The 27,990-nt window shown below is 28.3% G+C and overlaps 1 protein-coding gene across 1 annotated transcript in view; it reads left to right on the top strand.

Moving 5' to 3' along the window:
* The window catches only part of LOC136983957 (RAB11-binding protein RELCH homolog), a 56,065-nt gene extending 34,834 nt beyond the window's left edge, over positions 1-21,231 (top strand). The window contains exons 8-25 of the mRNA XM_067280853.1: positions 1,380-1,679; positions 1,755-1,935; positions 2,591-2,703; positions 2,814-2,904; positions 4,040-4,111; positions 4,213-4,353; positions 6,132-6,296; positions 10,325-10,508; positions 12,077-12,233; positions 13,527-13,699; positions 13,775-13,860; positions 14,540-14,646; positions 17,089-17,271; positions 17,341-17,404; positions 17,477-17,615; positions 17,719-17,835; positions 19,001-19,154; positions 19,236-21,231. Of these exons, the coding sequence (XP_067136954.1) occupies positions 1,380-1,679; positions 1,755-1,935; positions 2,591-2,703; positions 2,814-2,904; positions 4,040-4,111; positions 4,213-4,353; positions 6,132-6,296; positions 10,325-10,508; positions 12,077-12,233; positions 13,527-13,699; positions 13,775-13,860; positions 14,540-14,646; positions 17,089-17,271; positions 17,341-17,404; positions 17,477-17,615; positions 17,719-17,835; positions 19,001-19,154; positions 19,236-19,371 (2,563 nt within the window). The 3' untranslated portion in view covers positions 19,372-21,231. The remainder of the gene's footprint in view (positions 1-1,379; positions 1,680-1,754; positions 1,936-2,590; positions 2,704-2,813; positions 2,905-4,039; positions 4,112-4,212; positions 4,354-6,131; positions 6,297-10,324; positions 10,509-12,076; positions 12,234-13,526; positions 13,700-13,774; positions 13,861-14,539; positions 14,647-17,088; positions 17,272-17,340; positions 17,405-17,476; positions 17,616-17,718; positions 17,836-19,000; positions 19,155-19,235) is intronic.
* Positions 21,232-27,990: the final 6,759 nt, after the last annotated feature.

Raw genomic sequence — 27,990 nt, 5'->3', positions numbered from 1 at the left:
GCCACTGATTATCCGTCTTTACATTATTATAATATATTAATATAAATTAAACAGTAGAATTACCTTTGCTATTATTTAACTTAAAGATTACATTATAATTATAATTATAATCTAACTAAACATCTAAAGTTAATTATCTCTATCTCAAGTGTTAAACCGAACCAAACTTAAGTTTACTACCTAAATGTGTAAGAAGTTTTACTGATTTATAGTGACCAGTCTAAATAATAAAAGTTTCTTAAGTATTTTTTTAAAATGTTTTATTTCATTAAAAAAACAAAACATAAATTGCAGGATAGATAGACAGATAACACTTTATTGCAGCAAAAATACATCCACGCTGGATCCAGCTGGAATAATTTCAATCCAGCAAAAATCCAGCTGGATTCAAAACACTGCTGGATTGCAATCCCTAGAGTCGATCGGACGGACTCTATGTAACTGACCCCTTTTTCCTCTCTCATCGCCCTTTTATCGTCTCGGTCACGTTTCTCGTTTTCACCAACCAGCATTATTCGAATGTTGTTCCTCATGATTCTTGTTTTCTCCGTGGGAACCAAACAATAAAATATTTTATTATTAGCGTTTTGGTTCTGGCGGGTTCGAATTTTCACATAGCCATCCACGTATAGAGTAAAAAATCAGTTAAGTCAAAATGTCACTTTCTGGCCTATGTGTCATGTTTACTTCTTAAAATACAAAAATACAACACTTTAACACTAAAAAAATTATTAAAGCCAATGTTTTTAAATCTCTAAATGCTTTGTTCAAACCCAAAATTTTTTATTTTTTGTTATCTCTGAAATGTTGCAAATTTGAGTTCTTCACTCTAGAACAGTGATGACCAAACTTTTTGATTGAAGGCCAAATTACACATGTTATAAGTAGGTGAGCCACAATATTTTATATATTCTATATATTCAAAAAGTAGGCCTATTTCCATCATTTATAAGTGATGTCAAATATGTTTTCAGGCCAGATTAATGTGCTATGAGCTAGATTTAGCTTTTGGGCTGTAGTTTCGGATACTGCTGCTCTAGACTATCAATATATTTGTTTGTTGTGTTCTATTTTGGATTAAACTAAGATATCGGTAATATAGACTTTACTTTATAAAAGAACAATTAAACTCATTTTTTATTAATATTAAAATTAATTTTATGATTATGTAAACACTATTTTATGATAGTTTTATTATTATTTTTAAAAAATCAAATTTATAACATTTTTAAACTTGAACTTAACATTTTAAAAATGTTATGTACATTTTATATCTTTTATATTTTATATTGTCCAAAAAAATATATTTATGTACAAAATATAATACATAAATTGTAATATATGCTTTTTTTTTAATTAATTAATTTTTATTTAAATAGAGAATCAGAATATAATAAGAATGTAACATCTTCAACACCACTAATAACATCAAAAAAATTAAATGGTCCAGTTTCACAAAAAAATTCTAATTTAGAATTGGATTCTAGAATTGAAAGTCCTATAACATTTGATGAAAATATGAAAGAAAACAATTTACAAGATTCTCCGTCCTTAGAAGTAGCTGTTCATACAGAAATAGAAGATAAATTAAATGACCTAAGCAGTATTGAACATTTAAATGATTCTTCTGAACAGTTAAATCATATCATACATACTGTTGCCATTGCATCATCTGATAGGTAAATATTATTTTCAAAATTCTAATTGAAAATTAAAGTATATACAGTATATAAAATTAGTATTTCATTTTCCAGAAAATTGTCTAGTGCCTTTCAAAAAGCACTCCAGAACTATGGCTCTTTGCATAAATTTGGTCATGATAATCGTTTAGCAAGTGAAGTAGCAGAAATTATAGATTCCAGTGATAATGTAGTTTTAATGTTAGCTCGTTGTCTCCCTCATATTGTTCCAAATGTATTATTAGCTAAAAGAGAAGTAAGTAATTATATTTTTTTAAATTCTAACTTCTGAATAGATACTTTCTTTATATATGAGTTTTATTTAAAAATTTTTTATATATATATTCATTATTAAGAAATTGTAGCAACTTTGATAGAAAGTGCTAACTTGATAGCAATTTCTTCAACATTATTGTAAATATCAAAATCACTTATTGATTTCAAACCTGAAAAATTATTACAATGAATGATTCTTATAGGAAATTTATTACATTAATATGTTGTTAATGTTAATTAAGAGATGATTTCATCAATATATATATATTTATTTTTTTTTCATTTAATGAATAAAATACTTAAATTATTACAATTTACATATATTATAAATATTTTGTGATAAAATTGTAACTACTAGAGTATGAGAACTTTACACCATTAAGGCCAAGATTACAGCTGAATGATTTTTTTGGAAATAGAATGTAATTGAAATTTGTATCTGTAATAATAATGATAACAGTTATGCCAAATTATTGTATATTATTCAAAAATTGCATTTGAATATTCACAAATTTAACATATTAATGAATTATTATTCCATTATTTAACAATAAATGTAATTTTGTAAAAATTAATATACAATTAATTGTGTATAATTTATAGTTACTTTTTAATATTTTGCTTTTCTTTTATAGGAGCTTATTCCTTTATTATTGTGTACTATCAGTTTACATCCTGAAGCAAAACAGAGAGATAAATTATTAAATATCTTATTTAACTTGATTAAAAGACCAGATGAAGAACAGAGGTAATGAATTTTTAAATTAAATTTATAAGAATTGCTTGCGAAAGTTTTAAATAAAAATTATATGATATATATATTTCTATACTATTTTACATAACAAAAATTTATTTCAGGCAAATGATTTTAACTGGTTTTGTAGCCATTGCTCAACATCTTGGACCGTCCAGAGTTGAAGCGGAGTTATTACCACAGTGTTGGGAACAAGTAAAATTATTATTTTAATAAAAATATATTACTTCCATATCATTTAAATTTTACTCTACTTATCTTTTTACATTGAAATCAGTAATGTATAATATAATCAAAATGAAGTAATTTTTAGTTTTCCATTGTTATATCAATGCCACATAATAAGATATGATAACAATAAATTAATTAAATATGCTTATGTATTTAGTTTTACACATCCTTTGTATGTCAGATTATTTTTTTTAATGGTTTTTTGCAAATACCATAGATTTGCCCATTTTTAGGCAATTTTTATAATATATTTTCATTATATATGTGAAGATTATAAATATAAGAATGTTTCCGATAGAAATCATTAATAAATTATATTTATAAATTTACATTTATTATAAAAATATAAACAAGAATATGCAATGAAATTGACTTTTATAATATGGTTTTGTAACTTGATACTTTTGTTCATGATGTATAATATTAAGTCAATAGAAGAAAACAATTGCTTATCAGATTGATTTATAATATTCATTGAATGTTTCATTGAATTATAATAATTAAAATTAACATATAAGATGAAATCTAATATATAACTTTTTATACACTCAATAAGAATTTAAAAAAAAATGAATAGTGGAAGATCTAAATATTTTTTTTTTCTGCAGATTGAACAAACATCATCAGCCAACCTGTAATATATAAAGCTACCACCAACCAAAGCTGAAATTATTGGGCTGGAAATGGCTATATTAATTATAAATTACAAGCTAATTTGCTCGAACCCGCAACTTCTGCATGGATAGCTTCTGCACTTTAAGTGGGTTCGAGTCCCGCTTCGGGCCGATTCTTTTCTTTCAGTTAGGTCTAAATTATTTAAAAATTATTTAATTAAATTATAATTATTAAATTTAACAAGAGATGGTGCCTAATGCCACACTCTAATAGCAAATTAGCTTGTAATTTATAATTAATATAGCTGTTTCCAGCTCGATAATTTCGGCTTTGGTTGGTGGTCCCACAAATTAAAGCCAAATTTTTATGTGTTTTTTTTTTAAACTTAAAAAAGTATTACTGATATGCAATAATGTTCTTATAATTTTTTATTTTTTTATATTTTTAAAAAGCAATTAAATTTTATTTTCTATTCTATTTTTAGATTACTCATCGCTATACAGAAAGGCGCTTACTAGTTGCAGAATCTTGTGGTGTATTAGCTCCCTACATACCTGTATGTATATTTTTGATTTATTAAAAATATACATTTTAATTTAGTAAAAATTTAGTGAATGGTTTGTAGTTTCTTCAGAGTTTATATTTTATCAATTTTAGAGTGAGATTCGTAGTTCATTAGTATTATCTATGTTGCAACAAATGCTTCGAGAAGATAAAGAAGAAATAGTGAGAGAAACAGCAACACGAAATTTGTCTCTTCTTCTTGCTTATGTCGATGATCCAGATAAATTTTCACAGGTATTTTAAAATATTTCATTGGGTCCTATATACGATTAAGTCTGAACTGAACAAATAGCATCCTTATTTTCTGTGGGTGATCAAAAAGTAACTTTACAAAGCCAGTAGCATAGACAAATACTTTTATTGTAGAAACGAAAACATGCAGGATTTGTCTATTTTTTCACAAGAGTATCATTGAGTATTAACTTAGTGACATTAAAATTATTTTCTATTTAATTTTTTCTGAATTTATTTTAGAATTTATTATTGTTGTTTGACTAGTCAATGGTGCATTGACTAGTCAAACAACAATAATAATAAGTCATATTTCTTAAGATAATCCACACACTGCCAGCACCTGGCAGTGTGTGGATTATCTTAAGAAATAAGAAACAGATTAAAAAAAAACCACAGAGGTTTTGTTAGTTTGTGTGACTATATATACATTGAACACTTGCTTCCATCACTGTGTCAACAGATTTTGTTGCTTTTTCTTTCATCCTTTCCTAATAAAATCAATTATTTTTTTATTTATATATCTTTGTTTAGTTTAGTTCCATTGTATTTTACAAAAATATTTGCAAGGGTTAAATAATAATTCTCAAACAATGAAGAAAGTAATTCTAAATAGAGCAGTCTGTAACAAAACAGTTTAAAGTTATATATTTTAAGAGGTACTAATTCTATTTCAAAGAAACATTGAAAGTAGTGGGGAAATAATAATAATAAGATTTTTTTAATTCTTTCAAAATATTTGCACATTATTAGGTTTTACATCAAATGTGATTAAATAAATTACTTGTATTTGGATGAAGAGTAATAATTTAAATGGTAACAACATCACTTAGTCAGTTTTAGCTAGTTCATATCATAATTATAATCATATATTCTTAATTATAAAATTGTTTTATTAATTTACTACTACCAAAATGGAAATAACTGAACATGAAATTATGTATGTTGTATTTTCATTGATGAATTAGTCTATAGGCAGTGTTAGTCTATAATTAATTACTTCTAATTTTTTTTAGTGTTATGTCACAGATTCATTTACTAAAATAAACTTTCATGGTTGAAAGAAATTTGTGGACTCTTGCAAATTTATAAAATACAATGGAACAGATTTGCAATCAAATCTGTATATAAATAAAAAATAAAAATAAATTTCCTGAAGAAAACTTGACAAAAAAGAAGAAAAAGTTCAACAACAGTGCATGTCCAAACACAAACATGTCTGTAAAAGCCTCACACACAAAATTGCCATAAATAAAATCTCTCTCTTTTATTTAAAAGATAAATGAAAAAAAAAATGAGGAGATATAATAAAATTTTGTTGTGTTTGGTGGCCATTTTATATTTTTGACGTTTACAAAGTTTAGGAATTTCCATTTCAGTATTCCATTTTTTCATTTTGCTTATTTCATAATTATATGTATAAACTGCTAACAGAAATAAAATGTAAAATAACATTTTAATCTTTGAGAAGATGTCTTTGACACTTAACACTATTTTAATACATTTATTGGCAAATTTACAGGTACAGAATATACAGTGATGTGGGTTATACAAAGATTGTATTTTCATTCTTGTAATTTTTTGCCAGTTATATACCACCATGGATTATCCACAAAATTATAATGCTGCAGTTTAGAATATACTGAAAAAAAAAAATAAATTATTTTTTATACATTTAGTATTATATTCCATAAAAATTTTAAATATGAGTTTTTATACTAACTCTTAAAATAATGTAAAAATTCAAAGCTTTAATGTATTAATACGATACCTTTTTATAGGCAATGGAATTATTACTTACTACTTTCGAGGATAGCAGTGCCGGTGTTATTGAAGTTGGATTAACAGTATTATTGCCAACAATTGCTGCATGGGCATTAGAATTAAATAGGCTAGAGAATTATTTATTTTCTACTATTATGAAAGCTTTAGAAACAAATGTGCAGGTAATAATGGTAAATTTTCTTTTTTTTTAAATTATTCACATTCTCAAAAATTTATATTGTTTGTTTATAAATGAAATTTATATAATGTTTTCATCCTATTTTTAATGTAGTTCATTTTCAGGTTTTGGAATACTATATAATTAATGAATTCAAATTTATATATTTATTCAAATACTGAAATATCTAATAAAATTCATGTATTTAAGAACTATACATAAAAATGAGTTCTTAAATATTTGACAAATATTTCAAATTATTTTTTTCCATGAATAAGATATTAGGATTTTTTGTAAGATTTAAGTTGATAAGCAGTACTTCAAGAACTATTTCTTAGTTTTCAAATTTCATAAAATAGATACATTAAAAGTTAAACATTTTATTCTAATTATGCAAATTTTAATTTATCTGTAACATTGACTTGTAAATATAGTTTCGAAAGGACATTTAACGATAATTCTTAGAATAAACATAACATATATATCTGTAGACTATGATCATATTATGATTACCATTATCATTCTAAAGTAGATTTCATTTTGTTTGTTATTACTATATTATTTGTGTATTTATATATAACATTAAATTTTTAAAATTTAATTTATCATTATTTTCATTTTGTTTGGCATTGTAGTCATATTGTGTTACCTTAATTACACTTTTCCACTATGTTTACATATTTTTTAAGATGATGATTGCCAGATTGTTTATTTAAATTTTATTTTAACATTGATATTTATAATTCATACTATTGAGCATCTTATAGTACTGTGATGCTTAATAGTAAAAAATTAATAACATATTTGTTTTAACTACTTACTTATTTATTAAAATTTAAATAACATTTGAATTGACAATCTAGAAATCTTGGAAAATTTAAATTACTTTTGGAAATCCATGTATGAAATAGGAAATTAATTATTTAGTAAATTAATAGAACAAGTAAATTTATTTTGCTGCTGTTCATTTAGCTACATGTTTATTGAAATTTCATTATAGGATACATTAAATTTTTTGAATTAAAAAAAAAGTAAAACGGCAAGGCCATATTTGGGACAAGACTATGTTTCGGAGACTCGCTACTAAGCAGGATCACTTCAACGCTCACGACGGGTCTCATTCTCATTCTCCAATCATCTTTGGTATCACTGGTTTGAGCACAATCATTCAAACTTGCTGGCCACAGCCACGACCACGAGGTCTTCCACGATGCAGTTTCATTGAAATTAACCTATCAAATGTTGAAATTTCTCTTTGTTGCATGATGCCCCAGGTTGAATTTTTGTCAATGCAAAAATTTCCCATTTTTGAAAAAAAATAATGTGGCTATTGTATCATTCACAATTATTTTTTTATTTTGCACAAACGAAATATATATATTAATAAATGTAATAAAGAAAAAAATAATTCTATTTCAGAAGTTAGTTTTAATATAAAATTATAACCGCCATCTAGTTTCAAAAAGTTCCGATGATGAAACAAGATATCTCCAGTCAATTGGTCAAAGTTAGCACGTGGCAACCAGAAATATGTGGGGAATAACACTGGGACAGGTAAATGGGTTTTTTTCAAAGATTTGTTTGTCAAAATTATGATTTAGCAACATTGCTTTTCGAACTTCCCAATGCACATGTTTGTCAAAATTCGATTTCACAATATTCGTATTTCCAACTTACCAATGAGCAACACGTGCAAATCTCGCACTACTGCCTGTTTGTAGAGTGTTGCCATTTTGTATTTTATTGTGTTTCGGTTCTCGGTTCCCTGACTACCTACAAGTCTGGTTTTTTTTTGTGTGTGCATGATTTGGGCACCTAATACTCTGTGCCAAATTTCAACTCCTACATGTACTCCTTCATACCTCTAAGCTAATAAGACAGCAGGATGTACGATTTTATAAACAAGACAGTCTTGTCAATTAACTGGAAATGAAATGTTTATGAAATAACCAAGTAGCTAATTTTCCTATTAGAAAATAACATAAATCTAACTTCTGATAATCAGTCTGTCTCATTCCAGAAAAAGTAGAGCTTAAAAGAAAAATTTTGTTTATTACAAATGTGCATTTATATCTTAAGTAAGGATTTTATAATTATGTGAAATATTGAAGTTTGTGAATCAAATCAATTTCATTGGATGTGACAAATTGCTGCAACAGGAGGGAAAACAGTATTTGCCATCATCATCATGTATTTTTCTTCTCCATAGTACTAGTGTTTTTCTGAAGGCCGAAATATTTAAGTTTCAGAATGTGCATGTCACTTCCTTGCAGAAACATTTGATGCATTTTTATTTTGAAGAGATTTGTATGAAAGAAGAAGGGATACTACTTTCTTCAATTTGGAGTTCTGTTTATCATTAAAAATTTTAAATCCCCCATGACATTCCTGTGAGTTTGCTGGAATTTCACAGTGTGCAATTTTTAAAATACTGGTCTGTTAATTTGAATTTGTTTGTTCAAATTATCCTTAGTTTTTAAGTGTAATAATTGAGATTACTTACTTCTAATCTTTTAGTGTTACATCAGCAATAAAATCCTGTGATATTCTGTGTAAATATTTTGCAATGAAAGTATTTTTACTATTACTTCAAAATATTTTTTATGCCATTTTACAAATTAATGGAGAGTAGAGATTTATTTGAAGCTGATAATTTATTATTTAATTTTGATGATGATAAATATTCTATTTAGGTACAATAAGTTTATAATTTAATAGCTCAAAGCTGAATGCTTTTATTAAAAAATTTAATACTTTTTATAATGAAATTTTAATGATTAATCCATATAAGTTCTGTTTAGAACTTACACAGAACTTATATGGGATTTATCATAAATTAATAAAACTCTAAAATTATACTGTATTTATTCAATTATAAGCCAATCCCAGGAAATCAGAAATGGAAATAAATAAAAGATTAAAATCTATTAATCCAGTGCAAGGAATAAATTTTACACCAGTTAATTATTCTGTTGCTGTCATCAAATGACTCAGATTCATTGTCACTTGATTCTTTATAGCTGTCTTCATACAGATCATCATCATCATTTGTGCTGTCAAGTGCATTTGATATCAAACACTTTTTAAATGCACCAACAATGACTTCTCTAGAAATACTTTCCACGCATGCATACAAAATTCATGGAAACTTGCATAAAAAATTCATTGAGACTTATCTGTGGCAGCTTCTGGCACTATTTTTCTGAACTTTTGACTACATCAGTAAAGGCCATCACCTACTTTATCAACTATGTCAATGATATCAATTCTAAGCCAAGGGATAAATTTTTGTAGTTCAAAAAAGAACCACAAAAAAAATTATAAAAGGTCTGCTTGTAATTAGGTGAATATGGTAATTTATGCAAAAATTTAAATTTTTATTAAATTTAATGAAATAGTTTTAAAACATGTAAATTAGTTATTGTAACAGAATACTATTAAGTATTCTGTTACAAAAAATCTTTGAAAGAAATATGCTTATGAAAATGGATTGGATTGTTTGGACAGTTCTTCAGTGTATGTAGGTTATATAGTGTTCATTACAGATGAGGCCTAATAACATAGATAAGGAAATTTACTTAACATACATTATACACGATAAATTATAATTATCAGGACTGCTTCAAACTCAAAACTTGTTAATATATTAATGTCTCATTATATAGTCATCATTTGACAAATAAACAAACATATCATCAAACAATTTAAATAATTCAGTTACTTTTAGCAAATCAATTAAAAAATGCAAATTAATTTCTTGGGCTAGATTATTTGTGGTAAAGAGTATGTATTCACATATGTGCAAGCAAACAAGAAATACATTCTGAGCTTATCAAGCTTGCACATACTAACACTTAATTTTTTTATGTCAGGCAACATTGAAAGTGTTGTTTTTTAATGGATAAGTCATTTGAAGGATTTTTTATTGAAAATTTATTCCAATTTAATTTCTTCCTTGTAAAATTTTTGTATGATATTGCTTAAAAATCTGAACATTCTCATACTTAATCAATGAAATGTATTTTTTTATAGTTATTAACTCAAAGGACACAAGATGAAAACCCAGTACCTTCAACTGAAGAACAACAATTGGCTTTATTGGTAAAAGCTCTTCAGATAATTCTTCCATTTTTATTTGTATCATTGCTTCAGTCAGGTCCTTTTAATGATGATAAGAGTGATATTTCTCCAAGCAGAACAACCACTGAATTGGAAGGTATGAAATGCAAGATTCTTTTCAATTTTATGCAAGATTTAAAAATAACTTTTATCTTTAAATCAATATAATACAAAATATTGTACTGACCTTTCAACTAGAAATATCTTTGATTTATAGCTTCAAAAATTTTTTTTTCAGAAAACTATATTGAGTTTTGTTGTTTGAGTTTTCTATTTAAGTAATTAATGTAATATGATTTATTTGTATAATTAATGTTTGTCAAATTTGACAAACCTTAATTGTACAGATAAAAGGTATTGTACAATTTTGTATGATACCTTTACTGTTTATAGGAGACCTTTATCCTTTACTCAGGAGGGATTCTAATTTAAATTTGATTTAGTTGCATAATTTTTATGGTTATTTGGTTCGTTAATTCATTTTTACTTTTCCTTCTGTTATATATAACAGAGGGAAAGTATGGCGATTGGTCAAAAACTGACCCTCTAAGATTTTTACATTTTTGGACTTCGAACTTTGAAACTTTGGGGTAATTTCTTTATGTATGGTGTGTGTGTGTGTGTGTGTGTGTGGAGGGGCATGATTTTGTTTACCCTCTTTGTAGCTTAATTACTCCTGTTCTTTTTGTTGAAAATTTTGAAATTTGTTTATATATTTTAAATTGTATGAAATTAATGATTATGATCAACATATAATGATCTTCATATTAGTATTAAAAAATTGATTGTTCAATTATCAGTTAAAGTATCAAACTTAATATTAAAATAGTTACATAATTACAAAACAAGTAAATCTGTAAAATATTTAATTTACGTTATAATATATATAAAGTTTATTTTAGTCACTAGATATTTATATATGACTAAAATAAACTTTATAAATATTGTTTTAACAATAACAAATTTTTTATTTATAAGCCAATTTGGTTTCAAAAATTTTGGTACAATATATACAATCACAAGTTCCTAATATACAGGTACTCCTCACTTTACGGCCGAGTTCCGTTCCAACGACTACGTCGTTAAGCGAATTTGTCAATAAGTGAGGAGCTTGCACCAGGAATATAGGATCATTGTAAAATTATAAAAATTATGCAACAAACTTCAAATTTATTCATAAAATGACTATTATAGTATGCTATTAGCCTATTATAGTAGTATAAGACTATTATGGTATGCTTAGTGCGCATGTCACCATTCGCCACTGACCCACACTCAAGCTGAGAAAGGGGATTCCCTGAATTGCAGGTCGTAAGTGCAAGTGGTCGTTAAGCAGATAGGTCGTAAAGTGAGGGGTATCCGTAATTAATAAAATTATTTTATTAGTTAATTTATTACTATTTATTTGGCCAGTGGCTGATTAGTTAAAACCACTGAACACTAGTAGTTGGGCTCAGGTTTTCACCTGACCAACAGGCTGGCCATGTAGAGTTTTCTGGGTCTTCTTAATATATCTGACATCTAAATAGGGGCCAGTTTTCCATTGAAAGTACCCTGTATCTCCATTTGTTGCATTTCTGTATCCCATCAAACTAAAAACTTTTATTTTTTTTATAATATAATATATTTATGAAAATGATTATTTACATAAAGTGTTTTATTTAGTGGATCGTCTACCCGTATCTCCTAGTCAACTTCAGGATCCTAATGTCATAATTGGTGATGCCCATATTTTAACAACATTAATTGAAAGATATGATAAACACATTACTGAAGAATGGTATAAACCTTGGGAAATACATAATTGGATTACCAAATCATTGTAAGTTTTTTATTTATATAAAAATTAGTCCTAATCAATTTATAGATGCAAATTGTAAATGAGTTAATTTACTCCGTAAATTTAATGACTGCAATTGTATAATTTTTAACAAGATTCAATTATAAATTTCAATTACATTTTTAAGTTTGTTTAACATTAAATAATATCATATATTGAAAAATTCTATTAAAATAATATATAATTAGATTGCAAAAATGGGTGTAATGAAACTTTTACAAAGTCTAAATGCTTTTTCTCCTAGTAAACTTCAGAGAATTGAATGTTTTACATGTTATTCTGACACACTGTATTCACTTATTGACAAATAAAGTTATGCATCAAGAAGGTAGTGTTAGAATTGAATGAAATTTTATTAGTGTGAACATAATGAAAATGATAATTATGCTATCATAACAAAAGAAGTTTCCTGAAGCAATGACACAATTTAAAGGAACCTTCAATACCTTGTAGATCAGAATATTAACATAGACTTGCCTTTACTATTGTACATTACAGCAGCTTTGTCAAGATTTCTGAAAAATACTCTCTCTCATATTTCAAAAACAGTTTAAAGAAAGATAGCAGCACAGAATCAAAAGATTTATTGAATGTGTGCATTTCAGGGATTTCCCAAACTGTACATAATTATAAATTCATATACCATGTGCAAAATGTCATGTGTTTCAAATTTTATTAACAATTTTTTATAAAAATTGAGTTACTTAGTTATGCTTTTATTATGTCTAAAGTGTAGAATATACAAAAGTTTAGCATAAAATGTTGAAATGATTAAATGAGTGAAAAAGTAAGTGACGAGAGAACATATCTCAATAACATGAAGTATTGATGAACTCCAGAAAACTAAAAACTAGTTGAATCTTTAAAAACGGATAATTTGAGCTTTTTGTATTTTATCTGATGCTTAAATTAATAAGATTTGATTATATTTGGCCATTATTTTAAATCAACTGGACATATAATTATTTCATGTTTTTTTGCAATTAATGTTGAACATATTTTTAACAGTGACAATAAATAAGCTTTAATTTAAAAAAAATAGTTCAGTGTTAAATAAGAAATAAGATTATTATGTCTTTTAATTAAACTTTAATATAATAATAATAGTAAAAATAACTGGTTAAAATTAATTGTGTAGAATTATTGATATTTTAAGCAATTTTTAATATCAAGTAGATAATAAAATTGATATATGTTGTAATTAAAATCAAATAATTTATTCAGAATTTAATGTATTGAATATAACAATTTTTCTAATTTATTTTTTTTTTTTAGTCTTCCATGGTTAATGAATATATTATCCTTCATCAATCCTCCAAGACAAATTATAGTCCATTCATTTGTAGAATTTATGCATTATTTTTGTCATTTATTTGGAAAGAATTTTGTCAAAAGAAAAGTGAAACCATTATTCTTAAATAGGGTAAAAATTCCTGAAGAAGAACTTGGTAATTTATAATATTTTCACATTTACGCAGTAGAATTTTAAATTACTAACTCTCTAAAATTTATTTTATTTATAGATTATGGTGTTCATTTAAAACATCCTGCTCTTGCTGATGCCACAATACCTGTATATGCTGCTGGAGTTTTGACAGTCTTTCATCAAGTATGTTGTGTATTTAAAATTTAATAACATTACACAACAATTTTATATTCTACAAATATTGTGCGAATATATTAGAAATAGCTAGAAGTATTAAAATTCATTTCAGAAGCAATGAAGCTAGTCTTCATTAGCTATATGAATGATGTTTACTAATAAACACTTCAAGCTTTTTTTAAAATATATTTCTTATGGCATTTCTATCATAGAGATAAAATTTTTCTCTCCATTTGTTCACTAACATTCTACTGATTAACATACATTTTACTGATTAACATTAATATTTGCATTAATTCAAGAGTTTTTGAAGTATTATCAATAAAAGTGACATAAAACAAATCTTACAAACGAAAGACAGTTTTGAATTTGTAAATAAGGTTTTTTAGTTGTTTATAGATTTGTTAAAAATTGTACACACCAATTCATTTGTATAATTCATAACTTTAGCTATGAAATTCCAGTGTGAAATCTGAAACCTAATTAACAGATTATATGTAATATTTACTGAGAAGTTAGATTTCTTTTGTATTGTTTTTATAGATAATTTAATTAGTGTTATAATATATATACTTTTTCCACAGTACATGAAATTTACAATGTAGAAATTATATTTTAAATATTGCATTAGGCTGTTGTTTATTTAAAATAATATTTAAAAAAAAATATTGTGTTTATTTTTAAGGATGAAGATAGAAAAGAATTATTATCATTTCTGCAAGAATTATTATGCACATTATCACTGTGTCATGCTCCGTTAGCAAGCATACAAAGTACTATATTAGAATTATGGTAAGCTGTTACTTTTATAAAAATTTCTATTTGTTATCATATATAATTTTTTTGATAATTTTAAACACTTTTTTATTTTGTTTCAATGAAATTGTGTGACAGCATATGATTATGTAACACAATGTACAATTTACTTAACTCTATAAAATACAGAACTATGTAAACTTAATAAATTTGACTAATTATTACTATGTAGTATTAAAACTTAGCTTTTTCAAAAGTTTATAGATTACTTGCATGCATATAGAGAATTCATATTTACAAAAGCACTACCAGTGATGGCACCCTTCAATTTGGTTGAGTTGGATATGTATTGTAGTACTACCCTCCCTCCCATTAATTAATTCATAATAAAACCACTCAATACAATTCTCAAGTATTTGCAAGAAAGATTAGTTTAAAATTTTGTGTTCTTTATCCATTTTGTTAAATATATAATACATCAACAGAGGCCTAGCTGGGTAGATAAGGTGTTCAACTACTCTGTTATATGTTGTAGGTTTGAATCTTACATTTTTAAAAGTTTTTCTGTAATGGGCATTGAAATAGACTATTAGTGTAGTGTAATTATAACACTTACTTGCTATGCAATAAAACATTTCAAATTATTTTCCACTTTTTCATAATTTTTTTCTTTCTACAACATTATATCATATCAGCAACATTTGTTGAGTAAATAGAAAGCTCCTGTCTTGTCTAGTCTTGAATTATTATAGCAATATGAGTAAGTTGATGTGGCATATGACATGAAACCATTCAGCAAATGATTACAATTATAATACCGAGGTTGAGGCCGAAGTTTTAAACGCAAAAACGTGTACGTCGGACGTTCAGTGCAGCTTTTCTGTAAGCCTAGAAGTTTGACAATGGTGTTTGGATAGTCAATGGAATCATGCTTGACATTCCAAACGCCATTGTCAAACTTCTAGGCTTACAGGAAAGCGGCGCCGAACGTCCGACGTACACGTTTTTGCGTTTAAAACTTTGGCCTCAACCTCGCTAATAAGTAAGAAAGTTCATACTTCATGAGTCCCAGAACTCACCCATGTTGCTACACCAATAATTCAATACTTGCAAGGGGTTTTTGTTATTATGTAATATTGCTGCATGTCTACCTGGAAATTACAAGGTATAAAATATTGAATTATAATGAATAAAATCTTCAAAGTACTTTGCATAATAATCCACGTCAATGTAGATTAGAAAACTTAAAATAAGATATGAACTTCCAATAAACAGTATAGCAATTTAACACCTTATCCACTTGGCAATACCACTGCTAACATATTATCTATATTAATATAACTCAGTTCAAAAGGAACACAGAAAATTTTAAATTCATTTTTCTCATGTTTTCTTGATAGTTGCATTGAGTAACTTTATCATGAATTATTGGAATCATACTGGAATATCAGTCCCAACTGGACTGATATATATTAAACTCAGCCAAATTGGAGGGGACCATCTGTTATAGTCTCCCTGTTAATTAAATTTAATTTTTCTTGATAAAATATTTTATCAAAAAATTCTTTATACATTGAAATTTGACTTTTTTGTTTTTTATTATAGACTGAAGTTAATAGGCCCAGCAATCATTCAATTTGTTATGAGTGATAAAATAGTAATCAGTTACAGGAATCCCTGTTAGTTTGTAACTGTGCTTTTATAGCCAGGACAAAAGCATGGTACATAGAGATTTACATGTTAAGGAATTCAGTCAGTTTCAAATATGGCTACTTCAAAATTTGAAGTGGAAATTTGTCCAAATTGTGAGATGTGTATGTTGACTCATTCATTTAGATCAAAGTGCCTCCATGTTATAAGAGAACAACTCTAATCTGGTCAATATGGCTTTACTTTTACAATATATTTTTGGGTGTCACCTTACCTGTGGAATACTCTTTTTTTCCCTCTTATTTCATAAATATGGCTGGTTTTCAAGATTGTAAGATTGGAATCAGATTGAGATATTTGTAGAGCCGTACAAATATCTCAATCTGATACTTGTAGCCGTCAATCTATTACATTTGGATAACTTACTACTTTTTGGGCCACATTAAAAACAGTTTGGGGCTATGTTTTCAGGAATTCTGCTTTACTTCTTATAAAATCTATCTGGTAACCTGTGAAGTTATCATCAGATATGTACTGTTTACCTGCAGTTTATTATTATTATTATTAGTGAATTAAAATATCATTCTGTATAAGTAGCCATATTCAGTTTGCTTAATAAATTACATCAGTTATATGGCATTTGGCATATTACATGGAAATATGTAAATCTCAGATAATTCGATAATTTGAAGTCACAAATATTTCACTTTCCTGAATTTCAAACTAATGAGGATTTCTTGTATTAAGTTATACTGAAGATAATTATAATACATTTTATAACATATTATTTACATTTAATAATTTAAGTATTTTAAAATTTTTATTTAGTTCTTCACCTACCTATCACGAAACTGCTCTAGCAATGTTATGGGATGGAGTAGTGCATACATCTGCTTTAGTTAGAACAAGTTCTGGTCGCCTTTTTGAAATTTTAGTTGGAGTTGCTAGTGAGACTTTATTAAAAAATAGAATTGTTCCGGCATTAGTAACCCTGGCTAGTGATCCAGAAATGTAGGTTTAAATTAAATTATTTAAAATGAGTTTCAAGCAATGTTTTCCATAACTTGTTTTTTATTTTAGTGAAGTCAGAATTGCTACAATTCAAGCATTTGGATCTATTTTAGAAGTTACATCACAAAAAGATGTAAAATTAAGTTTTAATCTGACAGATTTAAAATTTTATTTTATTTTTATTCATATAATTTATACTTCTTAGTTATTGGACAAGGTTCACATGCAATTCCAAACGTTTCTTGATGATCCTCAATATCTGAATCAACATACATTTCAGATAGAAATTATTCGCACTTTTGCTCGAGTTGGTTCTAATATTGATCCAAAATATAGAGATGATTGTAAGTAATTAAAAGTTTATTCATTATTCATAAAATGATAGAATATCTTTTTATCTTAAAATATCTATCAATGTACTAATTTTTTCTGTTTCTCCTTTTTCAGTTATTTTACCAAAGTTAATGGTTTTGGCAGCACAAAATAACAATGTAAGTAATCAGACAAAGAAAAATGATATAGCAATGGCTTTATTGGAAGCATATACTGCATTATCATGTTGCTGTATCCTTTTAATGATATAATATGTATATAATATTTTAATAGAATAATTGTAAAACCAACTTTTGATATTCTGACATCATCTGAGATAACTAAAATTAAAGAGTGCATTTGTTTTGGAAAACTAAATATATAATTTAAATTTTTTAACCATAAAGCTAACCATCTTCAGCTTACAAGTGAATTGGGTGTGTAAAATAAATATTTACATTAGAACAAGTATTACATAGAATTTAATTTCATAAATTTGAAATAAAAACTTAAGTAGAAATACATAGAATCTAAAATGGATTTAACTAAAAATTAAATATATTTAGTGTTAGAATAAGCAAAATTTGAATATTAATCTTCTTTATCAAATTAATATTCAAATTTTTATAACTTTATTGCATTCCTATTTTTCTAGCTCTCTATTTTCTGGAATAAACATTGTCTTTAATTTTGTTTTGCAATGTTACCAAGTTTTTTTCATTTTCTTTTTAGATAAAAAATGGATAAAGGAGTAATCTTTATATATGAAAATATATATCTGTTCATTGTTTTACATTCATGTTTATTAAAAATGATCAAAGACAACCTTAACTTTATAGACTTAACTTTAAAACTAGACAACCTTATACTTTATAGTGTACAAATTATAATAGCTAAAACCATGTTTTCTTACTTGAATATGCTGTTAATATACTTAAAATTGAAAATATAAAATAAGTTATTTTTTAAAATATTAAATAACTAACACACTTACTATTTAGTTGTGAAAATAGCAATTTTTAATTACTTTTGTTAATTCTTATTCTGTAACCAATAAAATTTTTGTTAGTATTTCCTGATATCTGAAATATAATTGTATTATCCAGATTACTGCTCATTTCACAAATCTTGGCTGGGCTGTAAATGTGTTCAGTAATAGGGACTAGTCTATTTACTTAGTGAAGGAAACAGATTGTTGACAAATCTTTGATCTTTTATGAGAAACCAAAAAAAAAAACACTTGAATTTTTGAAAACTTCCAGAGCCCAGTGAATACCACACATTACCTAGCCAATGTATCTGATAAAATCTGTACATCAATAACATGCCTATGATACATAAAGATATTAAATTTTTGTATAATATATATTGTGTAAAATATAAATGAATTACTTGAAATTTCTTAACATGAAATTAGTTATAACTGATGTTGTTGTAGCTGAATCGGTATTGCCTGGTTTGAAATATCTCTTGACAGATTTGCAACAATGTGATCCTGAACATGCAGAAACTGTCGACATTATGATCAAAGAGTTTGAAACAAAGGCAGACATCAATAAATCTGCAGAAAAGTAAGAAATAAATTAAAAATATAATGTTTGTTTAAATAAATTGAGCTTTACAAATATTTGATTTTACTTTAAAAATTTCAGCCGTTCAGCAATTATTTTGCAATCATCACCAGTCAGCATGGAAGATGTTAAGAACAGAATGACTAAAATATTTGCAACAAGATCAAATGCTTCTAAACCTAACATTCCCAGTATATTTCAACTCAGGAAAAAGTGATTAGAATTATTTTAATATAAATGAAATTTTATGTATATAATGTTTCATTTGGAATCATTCCATGACAAATCTCTTTCATTGAAAGTCCCTGCCCATACCACTCAGGCTTAATAACTTGAAAGGAAAGATATTTCCTAGTTTCCATCAGCATGTTAAACTAATGTGTGAAGTGGCAGCTTGTTTCTGCACAAATATTTATTTGAGAAAGAAAAAGAAATTTCAATCTAAACTTGGTTTATGTACATAAACATGTAAATTTGAATAATTAATTCATTTAAATATTAGATGAAATTCTAAGTAATGAAAGAAAATTTTAGCCTATTGTAAAGTTATGTGACGATAGACTTTTTCACATAATATTTTTATATCTATGATATTACTTATAAACTTTAAATGTGAATGAATAGTCATAAGAAATTCTTCCAAATTTGAAAAGTTGCTGTCCTGATGATGTCCATAGAATGAAAATAGTTCTCACAAATGTTTGTATATTCTTTGTTGCCAGCAATGTTTGTTGTTAGTGTATATTTTATGTCACTTATTAGAAATGGCACACATTATTCCAATATGGAATCCAACAAAGTTAAGAAGTGACAAATTAAAAGAAATTATCCTGCCGAATTTTTTAACATTATTATGTGATTGTACATACTTATAACATTCCAGAAGTTAGAAAATTCCATTCTTACTGCCGTTTTTTAAATTATATGATTTATATATGACTTTTTATCTTTTAAAATAGAAGCATCATTTTCTTAAGATAAGTTTAAATTTCAAAAATATTATAATAAATTCTATTTTTAATTAATCTCAAGCTTAAATTATTTGTAAATTTCTTTGGTATTGATCTGATATTCATAAGTGTTATTGAAATATTTTGTTATGTATTTGGATAATATAGCTAAAAGTTTTATTTATTGTAATTATCATTTATAAAGCTTAAGATTTTTGTTTTAAGCAAACAAACTGGAAATTATTTTTAATATATCTTCAAATGTCAAGTACAAAAAAACAATCTTTAAATATGGAAAAATTAATATCAAAATTAATTTTAAAAATTTAATTACATTTTATGTAAATTTATTAATACACATTTGAATGAAAAAATAATAATTGTGCAATTTTCTATGTTAAAATCAAATTGTGATTTTTTTCCACTCTTTATTATTATATATATTATTAATAATGATGAGTTTGAATGAATAAAGCTGTATATTTATGTTTAGCTTTATTTATTCAAATATTAATACATTATATTTATATATATTTAAATTTAAATGTGAAATAAATAAATTTTATTTTTAATTATTAAATCATGAAACAAATAAAATTTGTTATATTTATTATTATATATTGTATAAATATATAATAATGAATATATTTTCATTCTAAGTATATTTCATACAGTATATTCAGAATGAAAAGTTTGTAAACAATATTTTAATAAGTTACAAAATTAATTTTGATTTACATTTTGACTAGATGACTGCAATATAAGTGGTCATAGTTTATAAGACAATAGTTAAAAGCAATCTTGATGACTGCATGCTGTGCATGTATATCATGTTAAAATCACTGGATGTATGTTTTCCTGCCAGAAATATGTGCATGAATGAACATTGTCATCATGTTGAACTACAGTATATACCAGCCATTAAAGTTTATAATTATTCCTTTTACAATGTGCATATCAGATAGATAAAGCTATACAATCTGCCACCAAAAAATAAAACAAAAAAATGTTTAAGATAGCTTCAGAATAGTTGAAATTTTTTGTTTATAATAGTGTTTATGGAATTTAAATTTTTACTGATTTAACTGTATACAGAATGTGAATAAATTTTTTATTAAACAGACATATTTCTGACTGATAATATAATCAAATTATTTCATTTTCATAAGTTTAAAAAAAAAATCAAATTGAATGATCTTGGTATATAGTTGTAAATTATTCTACTGTGATTCTAACATTAAATAATAGTAATTATAAATATTGGTTGTTTTAAAAGTAGAAAATGAAAAATAAGGGGAAAAAAGTTTAAGTTAGTCATATCAAGTGTTGTTTTTTATGTATCTATTTATTAGATCTTTTCATGCATTATTCGTATGCATGTGTCCAAATCTTAAGGACGAACACAATTGCTAGCAGTGATAGCTAGAAAAAGTCAGATCGACGACACTGTGAATAACGCTTGGCAGTTTGCAGTGGGCATATTCCATACTGACAAGTCTCTCTGCCTGGGTTAACATCCAGGCACTTTCTATCCATTCTCTGCCTATTTCTAACTGCTGTATCTATCCTTTCCACCAAAGACTTGTAATTACTTTGTTACATCCTACAAGTTGTGTATTATCTTGTGTTAGACGTTGAGTAGTACAGTTCTTGCCATACTTGTCTGTATTCATCCACAGTTCTCTATTCATGTACAAATGTGTAAAATGTGTTAGATTGGTCACTTTGTGTGATAAACCCTTATGTAAGGTAATCTTTGTCGTTATATAAGTCAAATACTATAATATAACAAATATTAAAACAATAACCATATAAAGAGTTTGGTTATTTTAGCCTACGATTGTCACGTTATTCGATATGCAGATTTTCAGAGATACTTTTTGAAATGCTGACATTTGTCAGTGGTGTCTGTCCGTCCTTAAAACACACATGTCCAAAACTTAAGAAGAGAATTCCCAAAATTTTTATTTCTAATCGAATCTTTATGAAATAAAATATTCCATAAATTTAGAAGTATTTTTAAAAATTTAATTTATGTTTATGTTGATATTAAATATGTTTTTAATAGAATAGCAAATATCTATAATACACCGAATTATATATAATTTTTAATATTGAAAAAATCAATATGAAATTGTCGATTCGAATTGTTCAGACAATTTGTATTAGTTTGGGTGAGTAAGTCGCTCCCCTGACCCACGAATTTGTATATATCTAAAATTAAGAGAATGAAAATATTGTCTAAAATGAGTTTCACATATTTATTGTTTAATTTTCTAGCACTAAGTAACGTTTATGAGAATAAGTATTGTAAGGTAGCCGACCCGGTGGAGATAGGGGACTGGAAACCCCTCCTTGGCACCCGTGTTTGGTTTCCGTCTTTTAGATGGGATCGGTTAATCCCGCGTCAGGATGAACCTTGGGGGAAGTCGTATGTGAGTCATGATAGAGGAGGCAAATGATGACAAGTGTTTTTCACACAAACTGTTTATTTGTTAACATTAGTGCATACATCGTCAATCGACAGTCCTTCACTAATCCAGACGAGAACTTTGGCATCGGTCGCAGCCCCGGGGCGGGCGAGATGACATCCTGGCTAAGCGGACGGTCAGGAGAAGTGGCGTAACGGAGTCCTATCTTGCGCGACGACACAGTTCACACGGATCACGACTTTACGGGGAGACTTGGCTTAATCCAGAGGAGACCCCTTTTGACCTTCAAGTCCCAGTTTTTATAGGTTTTCTCGTCTACCATCCATTTTTCGGATTGGTCCCTCGTTCCTTTTCTCTCTTCCCGATTGGTCTCCCCTTTGTTTCCAAGTGCAAAACGAGACCATCTTGGGTGCGGGAAAGGTCCGATTCAAGGTGTACAGTACATCTGATACCTCTTTGTCGACTCTGCTTGGGATTGTTTATAATGCTATAACACCTGCACTCATAATTCAGGCCATTGTTTGTAATTTCTTTGACGTCTAAAACTTTCTCGAAAAGAGGGAAATTTTTGACAGACGAAAAAGATCGTTAAAGTTTATCCCGTCAAAAATTTATAAATACTCGAGTCAAAGATCTACCTGTTTATGAACGCTCGTGCTAGAGTTTACAGATTATTTGACACGTGTTCGACCAGTTCCGAGTCTCGTTGTTTACATTTTTGTGTCGCGTTGTTTAGATCAAAGGTTTTTTCTCTTTCGTAACAATTTATTGCTATCATTTTTTAACGCAAGAATTTCGCGATTTATTCGCTTTCGAACTCGTCTGGGGACTCCGTATTTACTTTCTTCAACAAGGCTGCATGATTCAGGTGAATAAGTGATGAATTTAAAATGGTTACCATATTTCGGCTCTTGGATAGATAAAATAAGTAATTTGCAGAACACAGTGCCTAACTCAGTATTTAAAAAGAAATTTATAGTATGGGAAGCATATTTTTTAATTTTTAATAATTGTTACCACAGAGATATCATATCAGTATACATAGATTCATGTCGACACAGTAGTGTGGTGCTTTTACGAGGAAGAAAACGCTGACATAAGAGCATGCAGTTTGTGTTTCAAACAGCGAAAACAAGCGTTTTTCACGTGTAAGAGCATGTTCTTATTTGCGCGAGAATACAGCAGATTTTTAAAATTCTGTCTGCAGGCTTCGGAACGGATCACTATTCTCATTATTTTTAAATTAGTCACTTTTTCTCAACCAGTTTGATGATCTGTCACTATTTCTCACTTCTGCTGTTGTGAACAACGTTCTAGGAGCTGTTATTGTTGTCACTTATTGACAAGACTAAGACATGTCTTGTTTATAAAATCGTATTGCCGGCTGGGTTACCAGCTTAGAGGTATGAAGGAGTACACTGTACATGTCAGGAGTTGCAATTTGGCACAGAGTATTAGGTGCACAAGTCATGCGCGCATAAAAAAACCAGACTTGTAGGTACTGTACTTAGGGGACCGGGAACCGAGTCAAAATAAAATACAAAATGGCGACACTACAAACAGGCAATAGTGCGAGATTTTCGCATGCGTTGCTCGTTAGGAAGTTGGAAATGCGAACGTTGTGAAATCGAATTTTGACAAACGAATTTTTGAAAAAACCCATTTACCTGTCCCGTGTTATTCCCTATATATATCTGGTCTCCGTGTGCTGACCTTGACCGGTTGACCCGAGATATCTCGTTTCATCATCGGAACGTTTTTGAAACTAGATGGCGCGTCGTTATAATTTTATATTAAAACTAACTTCCGAAATATAATAAATTAATGTAAAAAGAAAAAAAATTATATTTTGTTTTGTGCAAAATAAAAAAAAAATAATTTCGAACGATACAATAGCCACAATTATTTTTTCAAAAACGGGAAATTTTCGTTAGGCACAACAAAAATTCAACCCGGAGCGACACGCAACGGAGAGAAATTTCGACATTGGATAGTTTAATTTCACCGAAAATGCTTCATGGACGACGTAGTGGTCGTGGCCGTGGCCGTTGAAGTTTGAACGCTCAAAACCAGCGATGCCAAAGAAAATTGGAAAATGAGAACGAGACCCGCCGTGAGCGTCGAAGTGATCCCGCTTAGCAGCGAGTCTCCGAGACATAGTCTTGTCCCAAATACGGCTTTGCCGTTTTACTTGTTTCTTTCATAAAGACACTTATATACTAACAGTTACGATTCTAAGAAAATTAGCTGGCTAATTATTCATAAGAAAATGATTTTTTAGTGTTCAATAATGATAAGAACCCTCAAAAATTTAATTTACTGTATTATATATATATATATACAGGTAATCTCCGTATAACACGGGAGTTATGTTCCAAAAAATTGCAGTATTATGCGAATCCGTGTTATACGAAACAAAGAACTAGTACGAAAAGGGGTGTTAGGTTCCAAAAATTAAAAAACATGCTATTATATTTTCATAATTAAGATAAATATCTTTATTAAAATTTTCTTAAGAAGTGACACATATTAATATATTGAGTTGTTCGGAAAGTAATTTCGTTTTTTTCCATAGAAAAATAAACGCAATATTCTTATAATAAATAAATATTTTATTGAATTATATATTGACCATTTTGTCATGTTATTGAATTATATATTGACCAAATACCTGTTGTCATGAGCACCAGTGGCATGATTTCACATTCATAAAAATTTTGATCGTTGTTTACAAAAAACTGGTCCAAGTGATTTTTGACATTGTCATTTCGGGTGTACTATAGATTACTCCCTATGGAATTTCAGGACTTTGATTATATATTTGAACTCAGGGAACCGAGTCGAGTTCAACGGTACCCTATTTTTTGACCGGAGACGAAAAATAAAAAAGTTATTACACTTTTTTCCGGAGATCGCGCGATGATAGGGAGTCGCGTCGCTCTCCGCTAAGTCGGCCTCGCTATCGCGATCGGGAGTCGCGTGCTTGCCGTTAAAATTGCCTTTAGTAGACGTTTCCCCCCCTTTTTTTACTTTGTTCAAGAACTACCGTGAATCGATCACTAGTTTAGCACATGGCGGCGTGTGGTGGCTCCCGTACGAGAGGTCAGTCGGGAGCACGAACAGTGGGAACAGCAGTGGCGTGCCGTCATTGGAAGCGATGGAAGCGCCGATTCCACCTTCCAATGACCTTCCCTTGTATTTTATAAAATTTAAATTTTCATATTTTAACGTACTTTGAATTAATTAAAATTAATATTTTATTATAACGGCATTATGTATCTTTTACAAATTTCTATACTACATGTGGAAAAAAACGATAAGATTGTTATTGTATATTCGAATAATTCGGTGGCGGAAGGAATGTCGAAACCGGGTCAGTTTCTAATCAGCCAGATTATATAGGCATTAGCACATGCGGTTTACAGAGCACCAACCTCACCCGGTTTAGCTGGTAGAAGCGACACACGCGTACGGAGTCCAACTTTATAACCCGGACCGGTTCTGAGCTGTTAGCCGCCTGCCTGTCAACTTCCAAGCAGCCAGATTATAGGCATTGGCGCATGCGCTTTACAGAGCACCAACGTCACGGTTTAGCTGGTAGAAGCGACACACGCGTAAAGAGTACGCGACTTTATATCCCGGAGCGGTTGTGGGCTGTTAGCCGCCTGCTAGATATTCGGCCACCCTCGCCCGATTATGTGAATCACGAGCAGACTAGATCAACGGCGGGCAACCCGCGGGCCAGCTACGGCTGGCGAAAAGTTTCTATCCGGCCCGCGAGATCTTTAATAGATTATTAAATTTGAAAAATAACTATTAATTAGTTATTTTTCCAATTCTTTGTAATTTTCGAAAACGATAAAAAAATAAATGTAGTAATTAACTTTTTATTTATTTATTTCATATTTGCAGACTAAAAAAATTACGAGTCACAAGAAGGCGTCAATTAACTACTACGGCGCGGAAAAAAATGTAAAATTTATTCTGGCCCATGTTATAAAAAGGGTTGCCCACCCTAGACTAGATTTATAACAACCCAACCGATAGGAGTTTACTGGCACGTTTTTATGATAGTTCTGTATAGTTGACAGGAGTTTAAAAAAACTCCATTAAAATATTTGATATATTTATTCTGCGTTTATTCCGCTCTCCCATCTTATATTACTTACGGATTTCAATGTTAAACCGGTGATATTACGATTTAGTACGTCCCATCTGTAAGGGGATGCAGAAAAAACGTGTACAATTCTAGTACAGTGTTAAAAATTAACTGTTACTTTGGCAGCATCATTTACAACCAAATTTAATGAATGAGACGTACAGTACATACAATGGTACAAAAAAAAGCTGTAGAATTTATTTTCCTTAAATTTACGATTTATATATCCATTGTCATAAAAATTTGTATTTCCACTGTTTTCCCAAGACTACAGATATTCAGGTACAAAGTAACTGGTTTCGACTTATTTCTACTTAAGAAGTGACTAAATAATTAAGAGATTAGGGAATGGGGACATAAATAAAACGCTGTTGAAAGAGCCAGAATTTTAATTCAACAAAAGCTTAACAGAACTAATCACTCGCTCAGTACAGTGGGAAACTGATTTCCATGTACACCTGGTATTAAAACAAATTAGTTAAAAAACGAATGACTATTAAGTTTAACATAGTTAGATTTTTACAGCTACGGTGAGAAACGTTTAAAATTTACAACAGCCCTGTGGCGTCCTTTGTGATATACTAGTGATGCGACAAAAGAGGCATTTGACATTGACCGGTATCGGCACCCTCGGGATTTGGCACGCACACACTCACTACACACCTACCTGGACCGTCACTAGTTCCATTCATTAGCTACTCGTATCAAGATATTTGACTAAGTAAGTGGATTGTTTTAAGATTTAAAAAGTAAAGAATATTTTATGTTATTTTTATGTACGTTTCTTTACAAAGCTATATTTTAATTATAATTTTCTTTAAAAGTATATTAATACAATCAAACAATACATTGTACCAGGTATGTATATCCACCGCACATTTTATTTCACCGAGTAAGTTTTTATAATTTATTTTTAATTTTAGCCCTTATATCGTGGCTAGCGATTCGGAATGTAATTGTGATATTAAAAATACATTTAGAGAAGTCTACAGTTTTTACTGGCTTACCGAACAAATGAATACGAATGGACCCTAGACCAGTGATTCTTAACAGGGGGCCGTGGCCCCTGGGGGTCCATAAGAAGTTTGCCGGGGGCCGCCAAATTATGCAAAATTTCCTTCAGAATATAATAAAAAGAAAATTGATGTATAATCCGAATATCGTATTGAAAAGTGAAATAAGAAAGATAAAGTTTTCCTATTTAGTTTTTATTTATTTATTTTGTATTTCTTCCTACATACAACTTTGTTAGTACAGAAGAAATAAATGTAAATATGCTACTTACACCGCAGTAT

Source organism: Centruroides vittatus, unplaced genomic scaffold (genome assembly GCF_030686945.1).
Source record: "Centruroides vittatus isolate TY-2023 unplaced genomic scaffold, ASM3068694v2 contig_898, whole genome shotgun sequence".
NCBI classification, from domain to species: domain Eukaryota; kingdom Metazoa; phylum Arthropoda; class Arachnida; order Scorpiones; family Buthidae; genus Centruroides; species Centruroides vittatus.
The sequence above is the reverse complement of the archived record's forward strand: the minus strand, read 5'-3'. Positions and strand labels throughout refer to the sequence as shown.